The 15,670-nt window shown below is 40.7% G+C and overlaps 1 protein-coding gene across 1 annotated transcript in view; it reads right to left on the bottom strand.

Moving 5' to 3' along the window:
* DOK5 (docking protein 5) overlaps window positions 1-15,670 on the bottom strand; it is a 139,789-nt gene that overhangs the window by 42,798 nt on the left and 81,321 nt on the right. The window contains exons 3-5 of the mRNA XM_053574681.1: window positions 8,485-8,599; window positions 8,273-8,392; window positions 6,582-6,771 (exon numbers count right to left, since the gene is read on the bottom strand). Coding sequence (XP_053430656.1) covers window positions 6,582-6,771; window positions 8,273-8,392; window positions 8,485-8,599 — 425 coding nt within the window. The remainder of the gene's footprint in view (window positions 1-6,581; window positions 6,772-8,272; window positions 8,393-8,484; window positions 8,600-15,670) is intronic.

Here is a 15,670-nt window from a genome sequence, read left to right as displayed (position 1 = left end):
AAAACAATATTAGTCTACAAGGAAAAGTTATTTCACCAATTAGACTGTTGGGGGTGGTGGTGAAATATGCAAGAAACAAATGGTTTACTTTCCAAAACTGTTCAAATGCTTTACATAAAAAAAAAAAATCTTTTCTGCCAATTGTGCACGCTGTTGAAGGAAAAGTATCTGTACAATTTGAATTTTCACATATTCATACCAAAAATTTCTCTTAAAGTGATGTCAAAACAATGAGAGAGATTCTCCCTGACTGATAAGGAAAGGCATTTGTGTGCAGTAATTATTTCCTATGTTCTGCCAAATGTCACCTGAGCTTCCCTCACTCCTGCAGGTGCAAAATCCAGGGTATTAATTCAAATCCGTCAGGAGGTAAGGCAGAGTCTGACACAGAAGCATGCTAACTCAGCAGCCAGCTGTGAAATTCACAGGGGAACTTACTGGACAATTGCCATCTTTCTTTAAACAATAACATTTCAAGAACAGTTCCACGGGGGACATTGTTGCGGTTGGAACTTCACATCAATAGGATCGGCCCATAGAAAGTCAGAAGCCCCGCAGTCAATAGGATCCTCCCATAGAAAGGTAGAGGCCCTGCAGTCAATAGGATCCTCCCACAGAAAGTCAGAAGCCCCAAAGGCAATAGGATCATCCCATAGAAAGTCAGAATCCCTGCAGTCAATAGGATCCTCCCATAGAAAGTCAGAAGCCCCAAAGGCAATAGGATCCTCCTATAGAAAGTCAGAGGCCCCGCAGCCAATAGGATCCTCCCACAGAAAGTCAGAATCCCTGCAGTCAATAGGATCCTCCTATAGAAAGTCAGAGGCCCCGAAGCCAATAGGATCCTCCCACGGAAAGTCAGAATCCCTGCAGTCAATAGGATCCTCCCATAGAAAGTCAGAGACCCCGAAGCCAATAGGATCATCCCATAGAAAGTCAGAGGCCCTGCAGTCTGATGTGCATGGAGGAGGTTTCAGGGCTTTGGAGCAGAAAGAAACAGACACTAGGAAAACCTCAAACAAAATAAGCAATGGGCCTCTCAGAACAGCTCCAAATGAAGTAATTATTCTGTATCTTTAAGCACATCTTATTAAAAATTTATTATCTTATTAAAAATTGTATATTTCAACTCTGAATTTCTGTTAAAAAAAAAAAGAGAGAGAGAGAGGTGGTCAGATTGTCTTATATTGAGGGAGAAGAGGTGAAAACTGTGTGTAAAGACTCTGATGACCCCAAAACACTCCCTGGAGAGATGAACAGTCCTAGCTGTGTGTGCCCATGTTCTAAATCAAAAGAACAAATACGGGGCTCCAATTTGATCAGAATCAAACTAAGAACACCAGTGCAAGGCTAAGGAGGCATATTCAAATAACCGCATCTTTGCAAGACTGTGGCTTACTGATGGACGCCTCCTTCCCATTGAGATAGATGCTATGGCAAGGGGACACATTGCGGTAAATAGGTCTGCTTTCTCTTCCTGGGCACTGCAGAAATTCATTAAGAACTAGGCTAATCTCCAGTAGAAAGTAAGCCTGAGACATCTGGAGAGTTTGGAAGGTAAAGATCCGAGTGTGATCCAGAATTTACTGGCCTCATGACTTTGCACCTCTTGCCTTTGTTCAAGTTTTTAAAGATGGGAATAGTGACACCATCCTCGCTTGCATGATCAATCAGTGGCTTGAATTAGATCGTGCATATAAAATGCTCAGCACTTCGACTTTCATGTAGGAAGGGCTCAAAAACTGTTAGTGATTATTTTCAATGGCGGCTCCACTTGCTAGAGCCAGGTTTCTCAACCAGATCACTGGATCTAATAATTTCTTGTTGTGAGAACAACTTAGGATGGTTAGCACCATCTCAGGCCCCTCTTCGCACTGGATGCCAGTAGCATGTCCTGGTACCGAAACTGTGACAAACAAAAGTATCTCTAGACATTTTCAAAGGTCTCCTGGGAGCAAAATCCCCCCGGCTGAGAACCACTATTCTAGCAATCAGAACCATTATGATTGATAATGCCAATCTGAGTCAAACAGATGCTCTGCTCTATTTACTTTGATGAATTTGTTTATTAAATGCTATTGTAGACCTACAGAGGACATCAAAACCGGATATACATGGTAAGAAAGGAAAAACTGCACTGAATTTGTAATACTTGAGTCACATTTGCCTTCCGCGATTATAAGAGATGCTCAACGTGACTTTTTTGTTATTGGTGTATACTGACTGTTACAATTTTAATGCAGTTTTTTCATTTCTTACAATGGGTGTACATTTTGGGGGCATCCCCTGTATTCTGTTAGTTTTGAAAAACCTCACATCCATCCCTCTTCTTCTGGCAACAGTACCACTTTGTGCCCTGGGAGAACCAGTCTCCACTGTAGTTGTGGCCTGTGGCCTTGGTGTGAAGGGCTGAGGTTAGCGCCCCACACACAGTGAGTGTAGAATGCCGTAGTAATTTGTCTCTCTTCTACTGGACGATGGTGTAGGAAGCTCCTGTATGGAGGCAAAATGAAGCCACCTCAGAGGAAACAAGACTCTCAGTTGGTCCTGAATTAAGCCAAGCCTGAAGCCACCTCCACTCCTCGGACTCTGAGTTACTTGAGCCAATGAATTTCTTTCCTGTGTCAGTTTGGGTTGATAGAACTGTCTACGGTTGACAATGGCAGATCTTATTCCGTGTGTTTTAACAGGTGTCTTATTCCATTTTCATAGCAATCTTGTGAGATAGGTAATACACTGCCACCATTTTAAAGGCAGCTATAGAAACCCAGTGAGTTTAGTGACATGCCTGAGTTCTCATAGCAAGTACATAGCAGAACAGTCATTTTACTTCATTTCCTCTAGTTCCCAGTTGAGTTTACTACACACGCCCCATCGTCAGCTCTGGTGGGGTGGAACAGGGCCATTGAGCGGGAATGTCACTCCATTCCAGCTCTAAGAGAGGCCAAGGGGAAGCCTGAGGCCTTCGGGAAGAGGATTCCCTGTGTGCTAGAGGACAGGGTTGGACTTTACAGATGCATGTTGGATATGTGAAAATTAACTACCTGGAGACTTCACTCCTGCTCATTTCTTGATGTGAGAGAAGGAGAAGATTATATTAGTTCATATAAAACTGTCTTATTTGGAATACAACCCCAAATAACCAAAGAACAAATTATCTCCCCTAATAAAACAAAGCAGACATGAAATCTTCACACTTGGGAAGATCATAACAAGAATGATCTTATTATCCTGAGCACCTTGATGGTAACTATAAAAATTCATCTTTATTTGGGCTTCAGACAAAATATAAAATAGTAATATTACCTTGCATTTAACACTGCCTGTATCCTGCAACCCCAATCCCTACTCCAATAATTCTCATAATAGGATACCAAAGGTTGCAATTGGGAAGAGGCCACAGCATCCTCCCAGGTCACCTGTGTGCATTTACTTTTACCTTCAGCAACTGTGCAAGGAGCTTATCATTCAGATCCACTTAAAAGAGAAGTTAGGCACTTTGTCCGAGATCAACAGCTAGTACAGAATAGAGATTGGAACCTCGGGTCTCCTGGGACTATTCAATCCGTGCTTCCCACACTACACACACTGACAAGTAAGTAAGATCTGAAGAACACCATCCATAAGCTTTCCCTTCTAATCAAGCTCAAGTGTGTACCAGCCTCACAAAACATAACCACTAAATATGATGCTTTACAAAATCAGTACATATTTATTTATTTTGAGACAGAGTCTCACTCTGTCACCCAGGCTGGAATGCAGTGGCATCACAGCTCACAGTAACATCAAACTCCTGGGCTCAAGCAATCCTCTTGCCTCAGCCTCTGAGCAGCTGGGACTACAGGCCTGGGCCTCTATGCCCAACTAGTTTTTCTGTTTTTAGTACAAATGAGATCTCATTATTGCTCAGGCTATTCTTAAACCTGTGAGTTCAAAATCTACCATCTCAGCCTCCTGGAGTGCTAGGATTCCAGGTATGAGCCACCACGCCCAGCCGAAATCAATACATATTCTATATCCCTACGATATGGGAGGCACAGCACTCTGAGAACTGGGTGTGGGTATCATAAGCATCTGACTCTGGAGTTCTTGGACAAAATATGAAAAAGGACAGACCATAAAGGGACCAGCTAAGTCATCTTTTATTTTCTAAGTCAGCATTTTATAGCTTTTGGTCAAAAACGATTGAAATAGCTTTGGAACTAATGTCTCTGACATACCTGCATTTTTCATCCACCATTTCTTTCATCTGAGCTACTTCAATATCTCCCAGCATCCACACCTGTTCCCTCTATCCAACAGGCCACAATGTAATCAGAGGGACCTTTCACAAAATCTGAACACAATGATACCCCAACACACACCCGGTCTCAAACATACCCACTTACAAATCTCTATGGCTTCCCACCTCACTTAGAAAAAAAATATTAATGTCTTTTAAATAATCACCCAGATCTACACTTCTACTAGATTTCAATATGACTAAATTAAACTTGTGTAGCTTCTGAGTAATAGTCCTTTTATACCTGGAAAATTAATAAGATGATTTCAAAAATAAAGTTTCAGATAGTCCTGAGCTACTACAAAAGTTGACTAAGGTTTTAGTCCTCAAACACTACCATAGAAAGCCATATTCTTTTCCTATTTACTATTTCCCATAAGTAGTAAATAAAAAATTATTTTAAAGGGTGGCGCCTGTGGCTCAGTGAGTAGGGCGCTGGCCCCATATACCAAGGGTGGCAGGTTCAAACCCAGCCCCGGCTGAACTGCAACCAAAAAATAGCCGGGCGTTATGGTGGGCGCCTGTAATCTCAGCTGCTCGGGAGGCTGAGGCAGGAGAATCACAGAAGCCCAAGAGCTAGAGGTTGCTGTGAGTCCTGTGACATCATGGCACTCTACTGAAGGTGGTAAAGTGAGACTCTGTCTCTACAAAAAAAAAAAAAAAAAAAATTATTTTAAAATATTAATAGTTGAATAAGTACTGCCCCCAAAGAGGCCCTAAATGTCCCAACTGATGCAGAGTTTTCCTAGACAATCATGTGAAATATGAGCAAGAAATAACGCGAGATTTATAGATGTAGAAAATTCTTTTCTATTGTACAACATTTTCTATATTTAAATTTCACTGGTTATAATTAATATATAAGCAATTTCTAAGATCCAAAGGGTGAAATACAGTAAATGTACAATAAATATTCTTAATTTTCTTTAGGGATTCTCCCATATGGGACAATAAATAAGGACAATAAATAAACACTTCTGACCACAGAATACCATTGCTCTAAACCTTAAAGTTTATTTTTAGGAGGACATTTGTAGTCTTGGGGAGATTCATCAACTTGTTTCTAGGTATTTGAAAATAAAGTAGACCAAAAAAGATTTTTATGCAAAGAAGGAATTTTAAAACTTTCAAGAATAGTTGTAAAAACATCAAATTGATCATATTTCTGAAAAGTAAATTTGAAACCATAAGATGTGTTTAAAATGGAATAGGCAAGTTAACGTGCGGGGAACGTTAACCGTCATCTATTCGTATGAATTGAGGTCTTCAGTGTTTAGAACTTCTGTTTTTACTTTCATTAGGTGTCATATTTTTGTTCGAAAATAACTGTCTACTTTTATAAACTTTTTTTATTAATGTTACAAAAGTTGATTGTTTTCAACTTGAGTGTGACATCAGGCCATGGACAGAAGGACTTAAATGTATTTAAGTCTTTGGACTTTGTATTTCTTAAAATGTAGCCATTTAAAATTCTAAATATGAAATATATCTGCAGTATTTTGGAAAAAGAGCCTGAATTCTAAGGGAGAATGGAAGAATTATGAGGAAAATGAAATGCTAAGGCAGTGGTTCTCAACCGGTGGGTCGCAACCCACAGGATCTGTATTAAAGGGCCGTGGCATTAGGAAGGTGAGAACCACTGCAGTCAGTAAGGAAACCTCTCTGTAGAAAGTGATCAGCCCAGATCTTACTGGAGTTATCTTTTCTCTCCCAGATCAACTCCTAAAAAAAAAAAAAAAAAGGAAAGTCCCTGAGGGCACCTATTAGGTCCCACAATAAGCCAGTTTTAGAGTCTACCTCTTCCAGTACTTTGGCAACCATTACACTGTGAACGGGACTCAATAAACCGCAGCTTGATAAAAGTCCACGGCCCCTCATATTGACAATCTAATTAGCCCAGAAGAAGAAACATCCACTAAATAACTGTATGGCAATTTCCAAAACCCAAGAAGTCAGCGTTTGTTCAACTTGACCCACTAAATGGTACATTTTTTTTTTTTTTTTTTAACATTTTTACCTAGTTCAACTTCAGTTTATGGTATGGAATCTAACCACATAAAGAACATTCGTATCCTATTTGTGAAACATCAGAATCCTTCACAGCGGGGGGTGAGATGGGGGGGGATAAAAGCCATTTTGAATACATGAATATTTTACAATACTTTTCACGTGGCATAATCCCAATTCTGTGAATTTCCTTCAGGTTGGAGCTCCTACGTAAACCCAGGCTTCCCATAATATAAGCCTGGAAAAAATAAACTAAAACCTGAAACAAACAGTCATTAAAAGTCATCACACTCACCTCCCTGCCTCAAATGTGAACCACGTGGTGTCACGCCCATATCGCCGCAGGGCGCTCAGCGGCCAAGAGATGAGTTTGACTCTGGGGTTCTGGATGTCCCAAAGACAGATGCACTCATACGTGATCTGCAAGGCGCACTCGCCATGTGCATCTAAGTTAGGAGACGGCATCAGATACACATTGAATCTCTCTGGGAGAAAAACAAAAGGTTAGTCTAAACCCGCTGGAAATAAAACATCACAAACATCGTAGGAACACAGAGGCATTTTAAAATAATTCCAGTTCTCATTCTAGGTTTTCATTGAACATTCAGGAGGATAAAGCTTTCTCATAAATTAACAGTCCCGGAAAATGATTTTTAAAATTCACACCCTATTAAATAAAATAACAATAATACAGCTTGGCTGAACACTACTGACAGGAGCAAGCATCATTTTTAAAATTTTTTAATCTGCATAATAAAAAAATGTGTATGCCAATAAAAGACTAAAACAAGGAAATCAGTAAGAGCAATTTTTTTTTTCCTGCCAAGCACATATGAACTACACCCACAAAAAGATACAGGTCCAAAACAGTAGTCTCGTGGTTTAATAGCATTAAAATTAGATTGATCAACTGATCATTTCTATAACTACATGAATAAAACTGTATTTCAAATCATTTAAATAAAATTCCACTGACACTACACACTTAACTGACCAACAATTTGGAAAAATTCCAATGGATATATTGGAACTCATTTTAACGAAAACTTTCTATAATGCAATCCTGAAAAAAAAAACCCATTTCCTTATTTGAATAATTGTTAAAATGTAACCAAGTTACTCTAAATTGGTTAGCTGATTCTTAAAATCAAATTTCCATCCCCACAGTTCACTGTATTTCTGTTACATTTCTAGAAAGTTCATTTGAAAGTTATAGAGTCAAAACCTTTAAGTGAAATATAAATAAAAATGTTATTACAGCAAACACATTGCCACTTAACCATCATTATGATAGATTGGCTACATCTGACAAAATAATGTGGCGCTAACAATTTTTTATTAGTAATATTTTAATTGTTTTAGAGTAAGTTAATCATTATAATTTGCATAGATTTTACTCATAGTTGTTTTTAAACAGTAATGCCAAGATTGTGTTCATAAAATGTATTCATGCACACGGTATTCAAATTTTCTAAATCATTTCAAATTCCTAATAACAAAACATTTTTTGCTTTCTAGCATCTATTATTTCTAAAATGTATCCTCATAGAGTAAATGTCTCCCTTGTGAGTTCTGAAGCAAGTCAAAAAAACTGTCTTCATTAAGTAAAAGACATGAAAGACCATTAGCAATTTATTTATTTAGAAGTTTTTCTATCTCACTCAAGAATATCAATGGCCATAGTGATGGAAGTGACCATTTTAATTATAATTACTTGAAGCCATAACAAATTAGCAATTTAATATTAGATGACATTTGAGTTTCATAAATTTCTAACTGATCTTATTAATATAAATAAATTCATGTTATGAATTGAAAAAAATACACTGAAACGCTGACACAGGTTGTGAGTTAAATAAAAGCTTACTTTTTAGCTTCTTTGTACATTTTCATAACTCAAGTATTTTACATAATGAAGATCTCTTTTGTTTTAGTATATGGGGATGGCAACAGTTTTTAGAGAGAAAGAGGATTTTCTCTACCTACCACTCTGCTCTCTCTCTACCCCAGTAGCCAGTAAGTCAGGCTCTCCCAGGCTGATGTCATTGATCCGCGCCCCTACGCACTCCATCTGGAGGACTTTGCACCACTCATCAGCCTCAAGATCTGTGGAAAGGCCCAGAAGATTAAACTGCCTCCCCAGCGCCCACTCCAAAGCCAAAAGCAACCCCTGCCTCCTCCCTGGGCCTCAGACGAACCTGATTCACAAGCAAAGGTCTTGGAGGTATTGTCATTGAAATAAATCCCTATAGCGTGTTTCTTGGTGCTCTTTGGCAGCCGAGCTACGTTCTTCACGTTGTTGAGTTCTGTAACCTGGAAAAGGGACAGGTGGAAGTTGGATCTCACCCCTGATGAGAGTGCCCAGCATACAGCATCAAAGGCGAGGCACGTCCCAAATGAACATGACTCCACACTAGAGTTCATTGCTATGAGAGAGCTGGGAGATCCCTCAGTGAACTCAGTTATCCTTACCACACGGTAACGATGCTTAACAAATCATCCTTCCTTAGTAATTTTTTTTAAAGCATATGAAGTGGCACAGGTTGAAAAAACTTCATAGAGATAGAAAAGTTATTCCAGTTTTTCCTTTTTTTTTTTGAGACAGAGTCTCACTTTGTCACCCTCAGCAGAGTGCCATGGTGTCATAGCTCACAGCAACCTCAGTCTTTTGGGCTCAAGAGAACTTCTTGCCTCAGCCTCCCAAGTAGCTGGGTCTACTGGTGCTGCCCACAATGTCCAGCTATTTTTAGAGACAGAGTTTCACTCTTGCTCAGGCTGGTCTTAAACCTGTGAGCTTAGGCAATGTCACCCGCCTCAGCCTCCAGAGTGCTGGGATTACAGGTGTGAGCCACCATTTCCTTTTTGTAAACCTCCCAAAAACTCCCCCTGATGGATAGTTCTCACATCTATTTCCATCATGGTGGGACAGCTTGCTTTCCAAGTTGACTACAAAAGCCTCCAAATGTCCTATCCCTTAGAGTATTCACAGGGCAAGTGTTTTAAACACACTGACCCAGGGAAGAGGAGGAAGGGTGGTCCAATTCACAGCCAGACTATCTCACTCTTTGCCAGTAGTCAGAGATGGCATGTGAGAGTCTCAGAATTGCTCCCAACTCAAGGCTCAAGTCATATTCCGACACAGAGAAGCCACAGAGAATCTGCTGTCCCCATATTCCCCCCACTACCCCCCTCCACCCCGTGATCTGACTTACTCTTAGCTCCTCGGTGGTTACAGAGCAGCTGTTTTCAAGTCTGAGCGCAGCACAGCGTGGTACCCACTTCCTGTCTGTAGAGAAGTCTGCACCCATTAGACTCCCTCTCTCCCACCATCCCTGGGCCCCGTGGGTTAACACTTTTGTAAACATCTCTCCCACTGTCACTGAGTTTCCTCAACAGTCGTCTTAATTCAGTTATATCCTAAGCTTCTGCCGCATTGGAGGGGTGAGACATTCGGTTCTCTCCTGGAGAAGGCTTAGGTGGCTCCAGGGTGAATACTTACGTGATAAATAAGCCTTTCACAATGACAAATTTAACCTCCCCTTAATATATCTCTTTTGTGCTCTTATACAAAAGAATCTGCCTACCATCAATCTTTGCCCACAATGATGTGGTACCATTTCTCCCATCTATTACTCTAAATTCAATAAATGCTTGGCTCAAGAAGTAGGTGGGAGGAGAAATAAAGAGCCTCCAGGCACACACTAATCTGATTATTTCATTTCCCTGCTTCTTAACCCGTTTCAGTCCTTTATATTGTACGAATGCAGATTTCTTGGCATGAAATGCCACACCGGTGCTCTTCAAAACCTGCCCGAATCAATCTTGCCAGTGACTCAGCACTGCGTGTCTGATCCTCCAGCCACACCAGTCCCCCGGAGCTCACCTGATGCAGCTGCTGGTTTTGTCTGTCTATCTTTGTGCCCCAGCCCCAATGCAAGGCGCTGCCATCTTTCCACAAACACTGATCGGTCTCTCCACTCCCATTTTCATCCCCATGAATTCACTGTGCACAAGGCAGGTGATTTTTATAAAACAAAAGTCTAATTCCAACATTTCTATGCATCAAATAGGAACTTTCGATGACCTCCCTTTACACTTGGGGCAAAAGTGAAAATCCTCAGGGTGACGTTAAAGACCCCCTGTGGTCTTCCCCAGCTACCTCATCCACGTCCTCTCTGCCGCTATTTTTTGTGTCCCAGCCACACTGGATTTTAGTCAGTTTCCAGAAGGTACCACGGTCCTCCTGGCACAGAGGCCTCCCTCCCCTCCCCTGACTTCACTCTCATTTCCACGTGTCTTAGCTTAACTTCCAGGGCCCTACAGAGGTTCTCCGGAGCCCCTGCCATCCCCACGACTCCTGCACCACCTCTGAATTATTAGTTTAGTGCATAGGCTTGCCTCAAGAGCAAAAGTGCCATAGGGCAGGGATAGTGTTTCTATTTTTTTGCCCATGATTGTGTTTCTGAGTCAAACACAGAGCCTGTTACACAGCAGGAACTCAACAAAGATACGTATGTGAACTAAACAGGCGACCAAGCTCAGCTGTAAATTTACTTCTGTGCTGCTTCTGCAAGGCAAACGTCCCTCTCTCTCTTTCCTGCCGTTTCTTTCCCCAGGGAGATTTTACTTTTCCTTTCCGGCCACTTCCTCTAGAAAACGTGCCATGACCTTTGTATTAATTAATTATTACTTTCTCTACATCCCCACAATTGCTGTATGAATTCCCACTTTATTATCTGTTGTTAAACTTAGTCTGTTTAGACTCAAGTCACCACGTAGTAACTGATGGATGACATAAATAAAAAATACTCATATTAAGACCCAACATCCTGAGCGCCCACCAAATTCCACACACCCTGCTTAGAGTTGTTACATGGGTCTTCATAAAAGCCCTATAAAATGGATATTATTGTCAGCATTTTCCAGGTGACAAAAGTGAAGCTTCAGTGATACAACCAAATTTATAGCCCAAAATTGGTGTAAGCAAGATTTGAATGAAACAAATTGACCCCAAAGCCTGTTCTCTTGATCCATCTGAAACACTATGGATTAACTCTAAAAACTTTTGAGTCACAAGATAAATATGTGGCCCCTGAAAATCATGTTCCACTTGAAGACCTTTTCCTTTCCAACGTGGTTAGACCCTGAAGTGGAAGCAGGCTACATGTGTGCCGGCTTTATTCCGACCCTCTACTGAGACATCGTATCAGAAGTCTGCCCCAGTCGGAAACAAAGCGATGGCTTTGAAACATGTCACTTCATTACATATCCATTAAGGGCAAAAAGGAAGAGGTACCTGAACAGTCAGGAAATGCTGGAGGGACTGTATGAGTCAGAACACAATTACCCACTGTGAAAATTGGTTTAGGAAAGAAGCAACGTGACACCCTTATTCAGAGGATGCAAGCGATTGTTCACGGAGCAGTCAGGGCCAGGACAGACGTGCCAACAGTTTCTGTCCCTACCTCACAATTGCAACTTGGCAAGCAGGTGCTGGCGCGCATGTGCGCACACACACATACGGTGCTTTCAAGAGTTGCAATCTACACTAACTCATGACAGAAACTTCTTCAACATGCCTGCTAAAGAAGTAATTATCATATAGAGCAGCGGTTCTCAACCTGTGGGTCTCGACCCCTTTGTAACAATGAAAACACATCCTGCATATCAGATATTTACATGACGATTCATAACAGTAGCAAAATTAAAGTTATGAAGTAGCAACACAAATAATTTTATGGTTGGGGGTCCCCAGAACATGAGGAACTGTATTAAAGGGTCACAGCATTAGGAGGCATTAGGAAAGTTGAGAACCACTGGGATATAGCCTTTTCAGAGATCTTTATAAGTCACGTAAAACTTTTATAAGATGTATTTATTTCTACTATCATTCCATTTTGAAAATGAGAAAACCACAGCAGGATATAATATATCTTTTATAAAGACATCATTCCGGCTCAGCACCTGTAGCTCAGAGGCTAGGATGCCAGGTTCAAATCCAGCCTGGGCTTGCCAAACAACATTGACAACTACAACCAAAAAACAGCTGGATGTTGTGGCAGGCACCTGTAGTCCCAGCTACTTGGGAGGCTGAAGCAAGAGAATCGCTTAAGCCCAAAAGTTGGAAGTTGCAGTGAGCTGTGACGCCGTAGCACTCTACCCAGGGGGAAGGGAAGAATGTCGGTGTGCACGCAGGCCTCTAGAAACATATGGGTTTTTTTTTATGAAAATGGAAACAAACAAAAAAAAAATAAAAACATTAAAAAAAAAAAGAAATGGGAACAACACACTATAGTGATTCAATACAACTATTTCTGTCCTAAATATAAACCTAACCTTTTATATTTGTATTCCATAATTTCAGCTTGACCTCAGTGGGAGTGAAGGGCATGTTGTGGCTTTACCTGGCCATGCTCTAGGCCAGGGAGCACAGCCCCCTCTGACCGACATCTCCATCCGTATGTGTGCATTCAACTGTCGCTCTGTGAAGATGTATGGGGAGTAACTCCAGGCAATGAGCTCTGAGGGAACATTGCAATCCCCAAAGCACAATCCCTGGTCCTGGTTTTTCCATGTCACCTGTGCTCCCCTATTTCTGTCTTAGCTTTCCCCATCCAGGGCACTCTGATTTCTTGCTGTCATCTTTCCTTTCTCCATTATGGGCACTGCTGGAGCTGCTGGCCCTCGAGATGCTCCCCCAGAGAATTGAAATCTTTCTCAGGAGTTTGGAAGGGAAGAAAAACGAGCTGACGTTCTAGCAGAGCTGCCCTAAAGGAACACTTGGCAGCCACTGTTAAGTCCTTAAAGGAGTAAAAGTCCTTCCCATGTCCCATACTGGATGCTCTTCTCTCGCCTTTGATCACGTTTCTTCTCTGTCCAAGGTGATCAGCCTCAGTTGCTACAGACTGTGGCTAAAGACAGGTCACGTCTTCCCAGAAGATTCACTGAAGGAAAATCACTGCCTCCTATTACAGAATCCCCATCTTTTTTTCCTGTTCCGAAGCAGAATGACTTGTCCCAATAACCTGGTGAGAAAGATGGTTACTTTACACCAATCTTTATTTGCCACCTAATCTCTTCTACTTTGAAATGATATTTTATTCTTCTTAAAATATTTGCTAATATAATGCCACCTTAAATCTGGTTAACATCATCCTTTCAACCACTGAATGGGAAAATGAAAATCTTTTCAACAGTGTTGGAAAAACTGGATAGGCACACAAAAAATATTGAACGTGTATCCTCACTTATTCCATAAACAAAAGTCAACTCAAAATGGATTAAAGACGTAATCCATGTTTTGAATCCTTGTAAAAAGCTGATTTAAAGCAAAATATTAAGTAAATAAGAGTAAAGATGATACTGATTATGACAAAAATAATGAATAAATGCCTAAAACTTAGAAAAGTACTATTAATCAAATACTATTTTCACAAAAAGTGACATTCTTTTCATTTAATTTCCCACGGAGTCCGCAGTCCAGGGGATAACTAATAAAGTCAGACGATTACCCCAGACAAGTCTCATTTGCCTGGCAGAGGCATGAGAGCAGATTTCAACTGAAACTTCATGCAGATCTGGTTCCCCACTTGGTATCTCAAAAGCCTCCCATCTGCATGGGGCCATTTGCTTTCCTTGAACTTTATTGTCCACCTCCCGATGGTATTTCTCAAGTGAGAGAGATAATAAACCATTTCAAGATCCATGACCAAAACCTGAAATATGTCTGAGAATTGCAATTTAAAGAACAAGATAAGAGTGGTAAAGAGAAGTCTAAAGTGAAAGCCAATCATAAATTTTCATTACTAACAGAAAGAATTTTGATAGTAGAAAAGAAACAGGTGTCAAATGTTGCGATTAAAAATGGTACGTAAATAGGCTCGGCGCCCGTAGCACAGTGGTTATGGCGCCAGCCACATGCACCAAGGCTGGTGGGTTCAAGCTCGGCCTGGACCAGCTAAACAACAATGACAACTGCAACAAGAAAATAGCTGGGCGTTATGGTGGATGCCTGTAGTTCCAGCTACTTGGGAGGCTGAGGCAAGAGAATCACTTAGGTTCAAGAGTTTGAGGTTGCTGTGAGCTAGGACACCACGGCACTCTACCCAGGGCAACACAGTGAGACTCTGTCTCAAAAACAAAAAAAGAAAAAAAGGTATGTAAATAGAGTTTAATATTGCTAGCTCCTCTCTTATACAATCTCCTTGCTAAACTGATGGCAGACCAAGTTAGAAAATCAAAACCAGTCTGGTTATTCCTTCCATTTGACCCCTACTCAAATTCTCAACTTTCTTTTCTTTTTCTAGGATATATTTGAGCTTCCTGGGTCCAGAAAACTTTTTCTTAAAATGCACCTAAAATCTGTAGCTATCAAAAAAGACCAGAAACATCTATATGGCTTCCTGAAAATGTCAACAGAAGGACCTTTGAAATACTTGATTTTTTTTTCCAAAAATTGAGCATTGAATTTCAAAATCTCAATTTAGCATAATATTTAACTTGATTTTAGACATCTTGAGGTCATTTCTTACAGAAATTATCATGAACGAACCCAGAATTCACGGAAGACAGTGGCTCCTTGAAAATTCACTTGGTAAAAAATAGTGAACTCCCAAAAGGAAGTTTTCTTCTGGATAAAGTAGACCACTGAGCATGGAAATCAGAGAAGAGGCATAAAGATAAGGCTCGGCAAAGGATTCTCTCGCTAGGATTGGGAGCTACTTAAATGAAACCTGCAGCTCACAGCAGCCTTCATTACCTGTCACAGAGTTATGTATTTACAATCATTCCTTTTCTCCCAGCCCTTGTGTCTCCATCCTCTGACGTTGGATTTGGCAACTTGCTTTGGCCAATGGAGGGTGAGCTGATATGATACTTTAAATGCAACTATAATTAGGCCAGTCTATCACTCCTTGAACTTCAGCTCTCCACCCTGCGAACATCCCTTCCCCCCTCCTTCACCCTGGATCTCTGAACAAAAAGGTTAAATCTCCACGTACTCCAACTAATCCAGCTGTGCTGAGTACAACCAACAGCTGATCCAGACCTCTCATATAACAAGGGCAAGAGGTGAGGATGTGTCGCCATAAGCCCGAGATTCTCAACCAGTGTGCCGCAGGAAGATCTTAGGTGTGCCATGAACATTTTTAAAGATTATTAATTAAATTATTTTTGAAAGAAGTTCAAAGCGCAGTAAATATATTCCTTTTTCACTCATTTTTTGATCAACATAAGAGTGCCATGAATGTTTAAGCGTACTGTGAGTTGAAAAGCACTGTTGTAAGCTGTTAAGATTTTGAAATTATTGGCACAGCCAGTGTTGGCTAATACACCCTCTGTTTGATTTTCTTGTGGCCAAGAATTTTCACTGAGTTGTCTCTCAAC

This window comes from Nycticebus coucang, chromosome 21 (genome assembly GCF_027406575.1).
Source record: "Nycticebus coucang isolate mNycCou1 chromosome 21, mNycCou1.pri, whole genome shotgun sequence".
Taxonomy (NCBI): domain Eukaryota; kingdom Metazoa; phylum Chordata; class Mammalia; order Primates; family Lorisidae; genus Nycticebus; species Nycticebus coucang.
This window is presented reverse-complemented; position numbering and strand designations above follow the sequence as displayed.